Here is a 15,890-nt window from a genome sequence, read left to right as displayed (position 1 = left end):
GTGTGTGTGTGTGTGTGTGTGTGTGTGTGTGTGTGTGTGTGTGTGTGCGTGTGTGTGTGTGTGTGTGTACTCGCAGCACTACTTTTGATTGGATTAGTCAGAGAGAGACATCCATCCTTTCAGCCTCGCCCCTCCTCCGCTGGTAACCGGCTGCTTTATCGATTTCAAACAGCTCCATTTCCTCTCGATGTCCAAACTTATTAGATGATCTGCTCTCACACAAACCTGGCCAGATCCCCCCCTCCCCCTCTTCCTCTTTTCTTTGATATCCCCATTTTCCTCCCATATGGTGAGAGTTGTGTTGTGGTTTTGCGTTTTCCACTGACATTCTTGTCTTATCTAGACCTGCACCCATCTCTGCTTCTCTTTCTCTATCTTCTATCTTCTATCTGACTCTTTTATCCCTCATGCACGTCATCCTGAGTCCTTACTGCTACGAGCACTATTCTTCTGTCAATCTCTCTCTTTCTTGCTCTCCATTTAAAATTAGACTGCAAGTGATTTTACTAGTCGGGGGGGATCAATTGCCATTAATTGCCTTTGGGGAGGAGTCATTTTTGGCAGGGATGCGAGAGAGAAAGAGAAAAGCCACGGAGAAATTATGACTGTGCTGCTAACTTATGGTGACAGAATGGGCACAGCCAATCACGATATGGAATGCATTAAAGAGTCTTTTTTATCTCCAAACACTCTCTACAACACTTTCAAGTATTAGATACATTTATTAGTTTCGAAATGTTTTATATGGGCGGAACACTTTTCAGATTACTGTTGATACACGCTGGCAGAGTGAACTGTCTTGTCTACCCTCATGCATTTTGAGAAGCCTGCTAAGAAGCGGCAAAGATAAACAACAGCAAGACAGATGCAAACGGTTGCTTCTTGTGGTCTAAGATGAATATGTCTCTGTGTTTGTGCAGGCTCTGTACCCGAGCCCGGAGGAGGGCTGGCAGATCTACAGCTCGGCGCAGGACGCAGATGGGAAGTGTGTCTGCACCGTGGTCGCACCGGCCCAGAACATGTGTAACCGGGACCCACGCAGCAGACAGCTTCGTCAGCTCATGGAGAAGGTGACAGCTGCCAATAAAGCACTCACTCCGAGACACGACTGTGACCCACACACACTGCCACACAAACTGAGCTGGTGTACGACACGATCTGTCACGTACAGACTGCTGAAGTGAATTCACTTCCTGCCAACAGTCATGAAGATAAATATGAAGACAAAAAGGAGAAAGTCACTCATTATCTTCTCACCACTGTGCCGATGGACGGGGTGGGTGAAGTGTTTGATTCCCCAAAACCCTTCTGGACTTTCAGGGGTAAACACTGCTGCAGCCGAATCCGATACAGTTGGAATAACCGGCGACCTAAACTTCAGATGCATTAAAACAACAGAAAACACATAACATGCTTCCATACTGCTTGTGTGGTGACATCCAAGTTGCTGTATGCCCCGACATTCATATTGAGGTCATTTAAACCATGTTTTCTGTCTAAATTACATCTGATATCTTACTTCGAGGTGCATTCAAGGACCTTCGGGCACACCATCGTGTGGCGACGTCCGCTTGCTTCGCTACTTCCGGTAGAGGACATTAGGCTCACAACACAGTGTAAAGACACTTGATTGACACCACACTAGCAGTATATGGAGGCATGTTATGTTCCTTCTGTTGTTTTCTTACATCTGAAGAAGAGGTAGCCTTGGCTAAACACCGTTTACTCCTAAAACTCCAAAAGTGTTTTGTGGACTCAAACACTTTACCAACCCCTTCACCAGGATAGTGGCCAGTAGATAATGAGTGAATTTTCATTTTTCGGTGAACTATCCCTTTAACAAGAGAAGTGTCCTAAACGTACCAATGAAATTGGATTCATTGAGCCTTGGCCTTATGTTTCTTTTGTAGATTTAAAATTATAGATACAAATTAGGAAACTTAACCGCTTCACAATTCAGTGAAGAAAGCAACTGCTTTGTTTGCATAGTTACACAGTAAATGCAGTGTATAGTGGCACAAGATGTTACATACCCAGGCTTGTGCAGCATACATACATTTTTTGTACATTGTTGTATCTTATTTAACAAATGTATTTAATGCCAAACAAAATGTTTGACATGCACACAACCCTCTGGCTCAGCAACTAGACCGTAATGCTATGTACTATGAGAGTTGTTGACCTATGGTGCTGGGTTGTGTGTATGGAAATGTAATTCCCTGCTAGTGTCTGGTTTACAAACACACAGGGATCAGGGGTGAGACGGCAGGCTGCTGCTTGTTGACTCTCCTGATCTGTTACTGCATAAATTGGTGATTTGTAGGAGTAATATCAGTGTCTCTGCTCAAAGAGATGATTAAAAAACTGACAAATTATACTTTTCTCTAACTGGCTGCCAAGCTGCTCTCCCAAGGTCTGCAGCTCATTCGCAGCAGAATTTTTTTTTTTTCTTGTTGTTGTTTTTATGTGGACACTCAAAGCCAGAAAATGGGTGAACAAAAAAGGGTGAATCCAAAGAGCGAAAAGCCCGGGAGCGCGGAGGGGGAACCTAGTGGGTGAGATAGTGGGAGCTGACATTGATGTGGTCTTGTGAGGAGAGGTGCTGGTAAATTGAGATGCTGAATGGGCTCCGAGGTCCTGATGGATCAATGAAACACACTGAATTCACATATTGCGTTCATTCTCAGTGAAGTTTGCCTTCTCCCCCGAGATTCTCTGCCTGCTGCTGTTTCAAGCTCATGTTCATGCCGACAAAACCCACACTCATACACACTTTACAAGCTGCAGATTCTAACAGGCAGGTATATTCGGGGAAACAGACAAAGTTAACAAAGCTATTCAGAGAAAGGGACTGTCTTCACATAGACATATGGATTAATGTATATGCATGTGTTCACTATATATATTCATTTACCGTTATAAACAAAACAAAAAAAAATGATTTTGCATGTTTTAAGTATGAAGGATTAGAAAATACAGGACATACAGTGTAATATATGAGGTGAGACAGAGACAGTTTGTATGATGCAATATTTTTGGTGCTGCTCATATAGCACATGACAAGTGAGTGTAATTGCAGGTTCTTGTACAGCACATGATTGAAACATGGATATGTCCATGTCCATGTGTCTACCTATGTGGGTTTTGAAATTCTCAGGTAAATACAGCACCTTTAAAGGTTCAGTGTAAAGAATTTAGTGATATATAGTGGGGAAGTTGCGTATTGCAGCTGAATACCCCTCAACTCACCCTCCCCTCCTATGCATGAAAGAGAACCTGCGGTAGCCTACAGTTGTCATGAGAACTCAAAAAGAGTCGAGTTTGTCCAGTTTGGGCTACTGTAGAACACATGGTGGCCTCCGTAGAGAGGACCCCTTCCCTTTGTAAATATAAAGTATTTAATTTTAAAGGGTCCATTCAAAGGTAAAGAAAACAACAATTGGTACAATTTAGATGAATTCCAAGTACCATTTAATATTCAATTTTGGCCAATGGATACATTTCACCAAAATCTTACACACTGGACCTTTAACATCTGTTCAATAATGGCTCATTTTTGTATAGAGAAATATAATAATACTTTTTTTTTTATATTTCTGATAATAAAAAAATCATGACACAAAAAACTTAACTTTATTTCTACTTTTACTTCTTGCAGATATGACCAATCTTTGGCTGAGTGAAAAAATAACACTGAGGTGAAACTTATTGTTCAGGGAGAAAGAAACCATGCCATAAATGCTCCTTCAGAAGATCATGTTAAAATGTGATATATCTGTTCAGTTTATGAGGTGAAGATGTCGTCTAATATCTGAGGGCACAGTTTGTGCAGCTGCACTGTACAACCTGTCGACCCTTACAATTGAATACAATACACAAAACAAACTAGAAATCACCATGGAATGAAATCATCACGTCTCTGACCCAGCCTGAACAAACATTGGATTTTTTAAGCTATGCAAATATATGATTTACTGTTGAATTAAACAGTCTGGCTGATTGTGTTCCTGCGTTTACCAATGTACACAGACATCGCTTGTAAGAAAACACTTATCATCGCCAAAGGCTCCCCTGTCTCATACAGTGCACGGCTCAGCCTAATGAGGACACCTGGGGTCAGCCCGATTTGTGTTGCACACAAATAAAAGCCACCCGTTAAAAGGCGATGTGTGAGTCATTGTGTGTATGTGCACAGAATAGTAGCATGCTCGCTAAGATATCCTCATATGAACCCAGAGCGTGTGAGGGAATTATTTTTCGCAGACCAGATCCACAAAGGCTCTCCCTGACACAGAAAGCCAAGGATACGCTAACAATGTCAAACCCCCCCCCCCCCTCTGTTCAAAGAATGCAAAGCGGTGAGCAAAAGCTCCTATTCAGCTTTCTGCGAAGCCAGACAAAATGCCATCCAAAGCTAAAGTTGACCCTGAAGGACGGCGGTATGAGAATGCTCACGGCGCAAACTTTTGAACACCTTGCTCCCCTTTGACCGCTCTGTCTGACTGACTGAGATTAAGTGAGACAAGGGGGGAGGGGGGGCAAAGTCATCCGTGCATACACACAAACACACTTAAGGGTTTGGCACGGGGTGCAACATTTCACGGGACACCTGGTGGATTGGATTCTGCGTGGCGTGAGGGTGGAGGTGGGGCATCTCGTGTGGGAAGAAGAAAGACCGCAATGTGTGGTGTGGGTTTGTGTGCGCTGATCAGTTACCACGGCTCGGAGGGTGGAGCGGCTCCCACTGCCGCCACAACCTCCACGGATGGCGCACGGGTACTTGCTGGCATTCTGAGCTGTTGGAACATTTTACTCAACATGTTCCTCAGCAACTCCATCTGAACGGCTGTCAGATTAGTTTTAATTGGCGAAAAGAAAATATTTACTGACCAAATATTCCCTGGTTAGTTCACAAGGCATGTGGGAGATGAGTTCGATATAGAAGAACACGCCGGGCGCAAAACAAACAAGTTGTCTGTCAAAGAGTGTAACGCAAGGCATTTGGTGCAAAACAGACTTTGTGCCAAACCGTGACCTTTGTGAGTTGGGACTGTTTGTGTTGTTGTTAGAGAGCAATTTGAATAAATTCCTCCGGGTGCTCGGGAGTCTCAGCTGCGCGTGTGTGTGTGGGCTATTGGACGTACATACGCACACGTGAGCCTCCTACACGTATATGCACTGCAGCCCTGTAACATTTGTCAACGTTGGGAGGATTTCTGGCCAGTTCAGCTGGGTGCATCGCGCAGGAGATGAGGGGGTGTTACAAACAGTAGGCTGGTTATGCAGCAACAGAGTGGGCTGTCAAAGAGTGAGCAAGCGGAGTACTTAGTAACACAGAGCAAAACTGAGGACTGAGATTGTGTAAACACCGACATTCCACCACGCTTGTTCCCCCACATGACTTATTCTGTTTGCTATACATCTTACATCTATCTATTAACTTGTGGGCACAGTCATCGTGACACTGTAGCCTTATTCTGATAGCAGTGGGAGAAAGGATATTTATATCCAACTAACCACCAAAGTGGAACCTGCTGACTTTTGTTGCATAATATATGAATGTGTTGTTCTTTTTTATGTATTGTCCCGATAGATTCTGGCAGCTGTGCTGCTTTCTCAACATCCTCACTTTTCAACTGGGTTACTCTTGTTATTTCGTTTCTTCATTTTTGATTTGCTCATTGCTCGTCCCCTATTTATTCTGTTTTGTGTACATTATGTATTTTCTCTAGTGAGTTTTAAATGACTCAGTTTAACCATTTTTATACTTTATACGTTTCTTCTGAGTGATACTTTTGATGGCCATCTCTTTTGGGATTTTTGTTATGCAGACTGTGTTAGTCAAGCTGTGATTGTGTTTTATTGCCTCAATCCTCCATCTTTTTCTTTTCTACTGCTTGTGGAGCTCAAGCTTTTACTTTAAAGTTCAATACAAGTTCGGTGCAACTCGAGGCTCTAGCCAGGATTATGTTACGACTCATGAATATAAGCAAATTCAGAACGATTTTTAAATTTAGGAATGAGGAAGTGCAAAGGATTGGATCCCTTCGGGGAAATTTTAGTTCCCATATCACTTATCCCCGGGGAGCTGCCAGCCCAGCATGCAGGGGATATAAGTCATGCGGCTGCAGTTTAATGAAGGGCAAACCTCCTGACTGACCAAGACATTCACGCCTGTGGACATTTAAAAGTTTTCAGTTCATCTGACCTGCGTGGGTAAATACTGATGTCAAACATAAACCCCCTCATGAGGTTTGAAGCAATGTTAGACTCAACAGCATCAAGTTATTCTGGTTTTCCATAAATTATTCTCTTAGAAATCAAGGAATATGTCAATAACATTTGCGTAATAACCAGCTCACAAACAAAAAAATGCAGCCAAAAACATAATCTCCTCAGTGAAGAAAAAGAAAGTTCAAGAGATGTCCCACATGTAGCATATAAACGTCAGAGACTCAACCACCATTTGTAAAGTAAATTAGTATACTGGTGATTTTTCTCTATCATCAGGACTGTCTGCAAATATCAAATTTGTCTTGCCAGGTTTCAAATCCAACCAACAATCTAAAACCCCTAAAATATTCAGTTTACGGTCAAAGACAAGGAATATATCCACATCTTAATGATCGGCAAATCAGCTCTATAGAAAACTAGAACTACATGTCTGGTTGGGAAAGGATGTGTAAAAAAAAAAAGTGTACAACATTTTTTATTGACAGGAGCATTTGTGTGCGTTTCCATGTGACAGGTTCAGAACATCAGCCAGTCAATGGAGGTGCTGGACCTGCGGACATACAGAGACCTGCAGTACGTGAGGAACACCGAGAGTCTGATGAAGGTGGTGGACGGGAAGCTGAAGGTGGCTTCTGACAATCCCCGCAGTCTCAATCCAAAGGGTTTTCAGGTAATCCCCTCCTCCACCTGCTACGAGTGTGTATCACAATCAAGTATAAATGCGTGTACTATTAGATGTGGCACTGACACACAAGCTCTGCCCAATGCACTCTCCCGCCATCTCTTTTCACTCTTAACAGACAATAAAACTTTGTATCTTGATAGACTGTCGCATAGGCATCACTACACAAATTCAATTCCAAAACTATCTTGGAGCCGCTGAGTCGTGCGGAGGAAATTTGAGCAAATTCACATGCGCCTGAATTATTAAACCCCTGGACCTGATAGCACGCCTCTCTTTACACCCTTTCCTCTCTCCAACTCTATATACTTAACATTCTGGCGTCTGCTCTTAGATTACCGGCACATATATTCCCATTTATCTCTACCTTATCTCTCTACAAGCTTGGACTCAGCTGCCATTATCAGTGGGTCTTTTTGTCTTCCCGTCATCAGGCTGTCGTGCTCAGTCCTTCTCCATATTTCTCACACTCTTACAGATATTAGATGGACCATAAAATAGTTTGATTAAAAGATGCTTTGATAAATGCAAAGTGGTCTTTACCGCTGAGACGCCGCTCCAGCACAGGGACAAGCATGAATGGCCATGTTTTCCTTTCACAGTGTGCTTTATGAACACTATTCCAACCGAGGTAATGAAGAGGTTTATGAAATTAGCCAATTCATCAGTAAAGCCCGAGATGACTAAAATGCGCAGAGAGGTAAGCATTACATCCCGGGACTTGTCTGAATGCAAATCCGCAATCCAATAAAAAAAAAAAAAGAGGAGGAGGATTTGACCAGAGCAGGTTGGCTGATGAATGCGTGCAGCTCAAAGTTGCCGATGGCAGAGCGTGGGAGATTAACGAGACTGAATTTCCACGGCTTGAAAAGGGGAAAATGAGATTTATGATGTGGCGCCACAGGGCTGAGAGCAGCTCCATCACCAGATTTACGATAAACCTTAACAAGGAGGAAACAGCCCCTCCTGTGGCGGCCACACTTTATTGATACACCTTTTTTCTCTCTGGAGCCCTCTAACTTCCGAGCAGGCAGCCTGGCTCTCCCGCTGCTCCCTGCACTCCTACCTGAGAACACATTGTTCATTTCACTTCTAAACATATGATGAGTCATAGACTAAGTTTATATGCAGCAGTGCCACCTTTCCTTACTGTTGATGAAAAATCCAATCACCCAACATGTGTAAATACAGCTTTTCACAACACGAGTAGGTAGCAGTTAGATCTGTACTGTAACAAAACAGAGTAGAGATGTTAAATCGAAAAACATTACACAACATTTAGTTTCTTCTCTAGAACAGTGGTTACATTAAACGATTCCGCTTTTAATCTTATCGTCTCACCACCAGTATGCAAGATATACTTTTCATGCACTTACATGTACACCCAGTTACATGTACGTGATACTTGTGTACTGCAGGTACTTGCAGTTCCACATAACTGGAGCACAGAAGGAGTAAATATATACACCTGGAACATTGCATAACATTAACATGTTTTGAATTTTTTATTAGGGCTGGGCACAAAAAAATATACAAATAATTATCTATATCTATTAATATATATTTATTATCTTAATTTATATTTTTCATCGATGCTTCGCTGTTTACCAAGTGTTTGTCCTTCTCTTCTCATACAGAAAATTTAAAAGCACAAATCTGTCTTAAAAAAACTAAACAGATATTAAAGGATCAGTGTGTAAGATTTAGTGAAATCTAGTGGTGAAGTTGCATGTTGCAGCTGAACACACCTCAACCTCCGATTCTTAACATTAAAGAGAACCTGCGGTAGCCTTCAGTTGCCCTAAGAACTGAAAAAGTGTTTAATTTGTCCAGTCTAGGCTACTGTAAAAACATGGCGGACACCGTAGAGTGGGCCTATGTAAATATAAAGAGCCTATTCTAAAGTTAACAGCAATTCGTACAATTTAGATAATTACGCAATAGTGAAAACATATAGGATTCATTTATATTCAATTTCTGCCAATAGATCCCTTTCACCTAAATCTTACAAACTAAGTACTAGAATATTTATCGCAAATATCAAAATCGATAGCTTTCTTATCTTGATATCCCTTTCAGCCGAATCATCCTATTTTCAATCCGTCATTAAATTGCCTTTATCATTTCTTTAGTGGGCTTTGCAATAGGAGGGTGTGTAATTTAGTTTTTCTGGAATAATGACAATAAGCTTATCTTTGCATGTAGGACGAGAAGAAGTGAGAAGAAGTGATTCAAAAGATCAGGGAACACATGTATCCACAGTAAATTACACCTGGGTGCAGTTTAGCCGTAGTGTTGTGATAAATCCAGGGTGGAGCAGATGAACAATCAGGCAACAATATGAGTTTGTGAGTGAGAGATGAGCCATGAGCCAGACGCAACACCTGAAGATTGAAAGGCCAGCTCCCCTGCACACAATCCCCCTGTACCGAGTCGCATGGTCGACCTCATCCCCTTTGTCCTCTTTATTCTCTCCGGGTTTAATCTTCTTCCCTCTTTGCTTCTCTGTGTCTCCTTCTCTGTGACAACATATGTCAAGGAGTTAAAGGACAAGGTCACCCAGCTGCTCCCCCTGCTGCCAGTGCTGGAACAGTACAAGGCGGACGCCAAGATGATCCTGCGTCTTCGGGAGGAGGTGAGAAATCTGTCCCTGGTGCTGATGGCCATCCAGGAAGAGATGGGGGCCTACGATTATGAGGAGCTACGCCATAGAGTCCTGCTGCTGGAGACCAGGCTCCACTCCTGCATGCAGAAACTAGGTATGAAATGTTTGCAAGTGGTTGCGGGTCATTGGGAGTACGAGCGTCAAATGCTTAATTTGAAATTCATTAACAAATATCATTCTGGCAATTTAAAGATTAGCGGGACAGCACTGCAGAAAGGAGTTAATGATTAATTTAGTATCATCGTTGGTCAAAACTATTGCATATTGTCAACATTTCCACCGTAATGAGGGCCCTCGTTATCTGCATACATTAGAAACATTGGCCCCGAAACACTGAATGAATAATTGATCGTGCTCACATGTAATTTGTTAACTTAAAGTGATGATTTTACAAAATCCCACATATATAAACTGAGGAGTTTGCAGAAAAAAGACCAAAGCTACAGCGGAGCCTTTGGGTCATTAGTGTTAAGTTATTGTCTTCCATTGGTATAATGATGATAATTAGAAGAAAATACTACTCAGTCGATTCCTTGATCTTTTTTATACTTGCTTTACATTACAAGTAGATAAATACAGGAAAGTAACACGATAATGGACACAGATATTTTAAAGACATACACATGTATAATATGTATATTATATATCAGTTAACGATTCCATTAGTGAATATCTATCCAGTAACTGCTGATGTTGTGTGAAATGGATCCGCGATACTTTCAATATTAACTTAAATTTGAATAAAGTGCTGACCCTTGCCTGTGGCAGCGGTGGCTGAGACTCATTAACGCAAGTGAGGTTGCCGACAATAGCACGTTCACAACAACTAGATACTAATACTGACTCTCCAGTTTGCGGTTCTGAGTCGAGCTTCACCGAACTTTGAATATCGAGGTGAACGGCTGTTGGTGCAGCAGCGGTGGTGTAGATTCAGGATTCTGTGGACTGAGTCCTGCAGACAGTCTTTATTTGTCCTGGCTCACTTACTGCAGGTTAAAGCTGCAACCAGCCTCACCACAGGCCAAGCAAACATCCCATTCCCAATCAATACATTTTTACACCACAATACAAAATGTATTACAAAAATGATTACTGAAATTCAAAAAGCCGATTAAACAACATCACAAAAAACAAGGTGCAGATTGTATATATGTAAGACTGTATGAAACTTGACCTCTTCCCCTTGTTGACCTCCAGGCTGTGGCAAACTCACTGGCGTCAGTAATCCCATCACAGTACGAGCATCGGGGTCAAGGTTTGGCTTCTGGATGACAGACACTATGATCCCCAGCTCAGACAACAGAGTAAGTCTCTCCTTTTCTCGCCACATTCCCTCAACTCTTGTACCTTTCACTCCCTTCAACCCGCTTCATAGTTCGACACACCCATGAATAAAGTGGTATAAAAGTCACTTGCCGAGAGCAGGCTGAACTCTGTCAGTGGCTGAATGAAAAAAAAAATATCCCTCGCAGCAACGCTGCCATGATACTTAAGTGGCTGATTGAATGTTTTGCCTGAGCAGGACTTCTGGTGAGCTCCGGAGGAGGAGAGGCAGAGAGAGAAATGGAGAAGCAAAGCTGAGTCACTGATAGATAGCATCCCTTTCCCTCTGTCACCGCAGCTCCAGCTGATTAATCACTTCATCATCAGTACAGAGATGGATGAGTTGTATGGGCTAAAGTTTTCTAAATCACCCAGGTAATTACCAGGAGTGAGCTGAGATGCTCTGGACCCAGATGATATAGTAATGGCTTCAGCTGATTAGAGATGACATGTGGTTTTGTGTGGACAGGCACATGGAATGGAACACGGGGGAGAGAGATACGATGGGTGGGGGGGGTTGGGTGCTGCGGGGCCTGGTGAATGGAGGGGGAGGGGGGGGGGGGCAGTGGTGGAGTGGTGGAGAGTGGATTATTAGCCATCTGTAAGGGAGAATGGAAACGGATGAAGTTCAAGAGGAGGGATGAGGGCTGGCCTTTTTCATCTCCACCCTGAATCATCGCAGGCTTAATAGATATTGCTGGCAGAAAAGGTCAATTTTCTGAGATTGAATGTCCCGATCTTTATCTTTAATCACTTGATGTTCTCAGATCACATTTGACTCATTAGATCAATCGCTATTTGTATTAACAGCCAGATCAACACATGCCACATCAGCACCCGCGACAATCATGATAATCATATTTAGGGAAGCGTCCTCGTCGCTGAGGAGCCAAGTAAGAAGAGACAAGGAGAGGGGGAGAAAAAAAGACACATGGTCGAAATGTGCTATGAGCTTCAGCCTGGCTCAGCTCCCGCCTCCCGCTCAGCTCCAGGGACTCATTTAGCAGGCAGGGGAGAAACAATGCTTGATGCACCATAATCTCCCCTTCTCCATAATTCAGCTAGTGTTTACCTCACCACCCCCTACTCCTCCCATACCCTTCCAAACAGCCCCCCGGTCACACTTTTATTAAAGAAAAGCGGCTATTTTACACCTGAGAGGAAGGCAAGAGAGGAAGGGAAGAGAGACACATTGGGAAAGAAGTGCTTCGGAAGAATAATGGCTATATCACAGCAAAATTCTCGTTGATCTATGAGGGACAAAATAAATATCTGAGCCAACAGCAGTGTAATTGAATCAATTAAAAGCTGAACTGTGCTTCGACAGAACCATTGAGGGAAGAAGACGGAAGACGCAGCCGGAGAGGGGCGAAGTCAGTGGAGAGATCCGCTGAGAGTGCTTGAGGAAAAAGATAGAGCTGCTAAATGGATTGATTTTCTGTAAATGTGGACTGGAAAGGGCAGGGAGCACGGGCAGTGCTTGACTGCAAAGTACGGGCATCGTCTTGACAAACACATGCGCACACACTCACACATGCGCACACACTCACACACTCACACACTCACACACACACACAAGAGATCAATAGTTCAGCACAAGTATTCAAATATGCACAAGTGCATAGAGGCATACAGAGACTCACCACATACACACTCACTTTGCTCAGGGCGATGCCACCAGCCACAATGATGGCAGAGTTCTTGCAGAGAGTTGTGCCATATATAGCAAGACAAATATATCCTATTATAACCTTTAGACCTTCACATCAACTTCTTCAGTTTCTTCCTTTTCCCGCCAGTTGGATTCACCTCTCCTCTTTCCACAGGTCTGGTCCATGGACGGTTACTTCAAGGGACGTCGTGTCCTGGAATACCGCACAATGAATGATTTCATGAAGGGCCAGAACTTTGTGCAGCACCTGCTGCCTCACCCCTGGGCCGGCACTGGCCACGTGGTTTACAACGGCTCACTGTACTACAACAAGTACCAGAGCAACATCATCATCAAGTACCACTTCCGCTCTCGGAGTGTGCTGGTGCAGCGCAGCCTGAGTGGGGCCGGATATAACAACACCTTTCCCTACTCCTGGGGTGGCTCCTCCGACATCGACCTCATGGCGGATGAAAATGGCCTGTGGGCCGTTTATACCACCATCCCCAACGCTGGGAACATTGTCATCAGCCGCCTGGAGCCGCAGAGTCTGGAAGTGCTGCAGACGTGGGACACAGGTTTTCCCAAGCGCAGTGCTGGAGAGTCCTTCATGATCTGCGGTACACTCTACGTCACCAACTCCCACCTGGCTGGTGCCAAGATCTACTTTGCCTACTACACCAACACGTCGAGCTACGAGTACACGGACATCCCCTTCCACAATCAATACTCCCACATCTCCATGATGGACTACAACCCCAGGGAGAGGGTCCTGTACACCTGGAACAACGGACACCAGGTGCTCTACAACGTCACACTGTTCCAGGTTATTAAGACTTCTGGTGACTGAGAACCCTCAGACTGACCCACTCAAATAATGCTGTGATCAATGTTCGGGGGGGCGGGGGGATACAGGTGGAGGGGGCGGGTACTAGAGGGTGGTGTGGGTTGAAGGGGGGGATTCAATGTATGGGCATAGAATTGGATTTTTTTTAAAGAATTTCAATCTTTATTGAGTGCTATTATTCACATTCTCATAAACCATTCCGACAGCAAGGTCCGTAAACATGCAAAGACTGAGCGCTTCTCTTTTTGTTTTGGTTCTGTGGTGAGTAAGCATGGTTCTTTTTATTTGTGATGAGAAATAAATGTATATCTTTACCATTTATGGCTTTGTATTCAATTGTCACTTTCATTTAAAAAAAAAACTCCACTGCATTTTGAACGTGTGAACAAAAAAAGGAGAGAATGCCTGAGTTTTACCATATGGCTTCAAACTTGTATGAGTGTACTCCCAAGACTGGTGCTTCTTACAAGCCATGACATTTCTTTCTTTAATGTTACGTTTATTTCTTCTTAAATATAGGGGGCACAATATTTATTCCTTCTTAAGTCAAACCAATCTGAGGTATAAAACTGAAGCTGATATTCAGTATGTACTAGAAGGGCGCTTTGAAAGTGTTTACTTCCGACTTTCTATTCATAATCTAAACTGTGGCAGCCGCCATATTCGAATTAGTCCCGCCATAGTTTCAGATGTAAGCAGGATACTTTTTTACCTTTTTCATAATGACATAAGAGATCTCTAACTGGGTGTTTTGGTATCGTCCATTAAGTTGTTACCATCCACGCAGACACTCAGAACTCAGTTTCAGTTGCAGTTGTGTGCTTACCCGCAAAAGGCATAGATTTCTCTCTCTCCCGTCGAGAACTTCTCTTTCACTCTTTAGTCTGTGTAGCTGTCACTTGGAATCTGTTGCTGGAACCTTCATGTGCACGCCAGCTTGCACCATAGATTAATTGAGTCTGAGGAAAACACGGCAAAGAAAGTCTTGAAACTTCCTGGATCATGTATTCGGATAATTTAACGGCTTCCCTCTTGGGCCATGTCCCACCCCCTTCACAAATATGAATGGAAATTGGTTCATTCGTTTTCGTGTAATCCTGCTAACTAACTAACTAACACAATCAAAAACATAAAGTCCCTTTGGAGGTAAATATACAATTGTTAAAATTGGCTGAATAGTACAGATTCAAAAAAACTATAATCCTGGAATCATATCTTGCTGATATTGAGTAGCTATTACAGCCGAGACATAAAATACTGAGGTGACAGCATAAGGCAATCTCGCTGCATTGATCTATACCTCTGAAGACTGTTCATACATTTCCCCCCCTCTACAAGAGCCTGCAGAGCTTCTGGTCCTGTGTAATAAAACAGGCACGCTTCCACACATTTACATATGTGTGTTGTTCCAAGGTGAAGTGAAAGAAAACATCAAGTAAAGAGTGCGAACGGTCGAGAGGCACAAACAGGGAAGGAGATTAAATGTAAAAAGGGAAAATCTCATGGCATTAACATCGCAGCTGAGAAACGAGCCTTCACACTTATTGTTGCTTGTCAAGCTCCAATCTGCTTTAATCCTGTTAGTCGCACAGCTCGTCTCAGGTGCTATCTGCGGATAAATGTTCCAAACACAAGGCAAGCGCTGGGACACATGAAAGTCTCATGCTGCAGACCTTTCATTGAAACTTTTCTTTTAACTATCTGTTACTGAAGATAATCCTAAAGCCTGACTGGCACTCTCTGCTGTCTGTAGGGGACACTCCAGCCAGCAGCCCCCAGTCATGTAATTTTATTCATATCATTTAAAAGAAAAGGCTTGTGAGGAAGCATCGGTTCTTTGTAGAGGCTGCGGTGGACAAAGAAGACAGGAAATAAAATAGATGGTTCCACGTTTCTTTTCTTCTCCTGTGGAACCATGGTGATCCTATTCTACCAGGGGTGACCTTTCCGTCAATAAGGGAGCTGTGCTGCAGAGGACCCTGATGAGTTCATACACAGTGGGGGCTGACATTTAAAGCACAACTGCAATACACAATAACAATACCGAGCATTCTACAGTCTCAGCCAAATACAGTGTAAGAGAAAATAAATGTTGTAGAGATACATCTACGGAAATGTGGGTATTGATGTAAGTGGTTAATAAAGACATTTTTAAATGGTTAAAATGGCTGACATTAATCTGCAGTTTCACATGAATATATACAACTGATTGGGAGACTTTGATTTTGCCATCCTGACATCAGCACTCCCACTTCCTTTCTAAATCAAAAAAAATAAAAAGGCGACTCCATTGGCCAGTCATGGTGGTAACTCATTGTAATGTCAGGCATGAACGGTTGAAACAGGCCTAACTCTTTATACAGCCCAAAAAAACTTTTCCCCTAAAGAGAGAGAAGAGAAGAAAACTTTGAGTGCACACAGATAATGAAAACTCTGCCATCAAACAAACTGAAAAATAAAAGTCAGCAGACCAAAAAGATGCACTCGT

The 15,890-nt window shown here is 43.0% G+C and overlaps 1 protein-coding gene across 1 annotated transcript in view; it reads left to right on the top strand.

The window, feature by feature from the left end:
• olfm2a (olfactomedin 2a) overlaps positions 1-13,445 on the top strand; it is a 22,359-nt gene extending 8,914 nt beyond the window's left edge. Inside the window, exons 2-6 of the mRNA XM_053443566.1 lie at positions 921-1,070; positions 6,749-6,904; positions 9,456-9,675; positions 10,779-10,885; positions 12,731-13,445. Coding sequence (XP_053299541.1) covers positions 921-1,070; positions 6,749-6,904; positions 9,456-9,675; positions 10,779-10,885; positions 12,731-13,405 — 1,308 coding nt within the window. The 3' untranslated portion in view covers positions 13,406-13,445. The remainder of the gene's footprint in view (positions 1-920; positions 1,071-6,748; positions 6,905-9,455; positions 9,676-10,778; positions 10,886-12,730) is intronic.
• Positions 13,446-15,890: the final 2,445 nt, after the last annotated feature.

This window comes from Pleuronectes platessa, chromosome 16 (assembly GCF_947347685.1).
Source record: "Pleuronectes platessa chromosome 16, fPlePla1.1, whole genome shotgun sequence".
Lineage (NCBI taxonomy): Eukaryota > Metazoa > Chordata > Actinopteri > Pleuronectiformes > Pleuronectidae > Pleuronectes > Pleuronectes platessa.
This window is presented reverse-complemented; position numbering and strand designations above follow the sequence as displayed.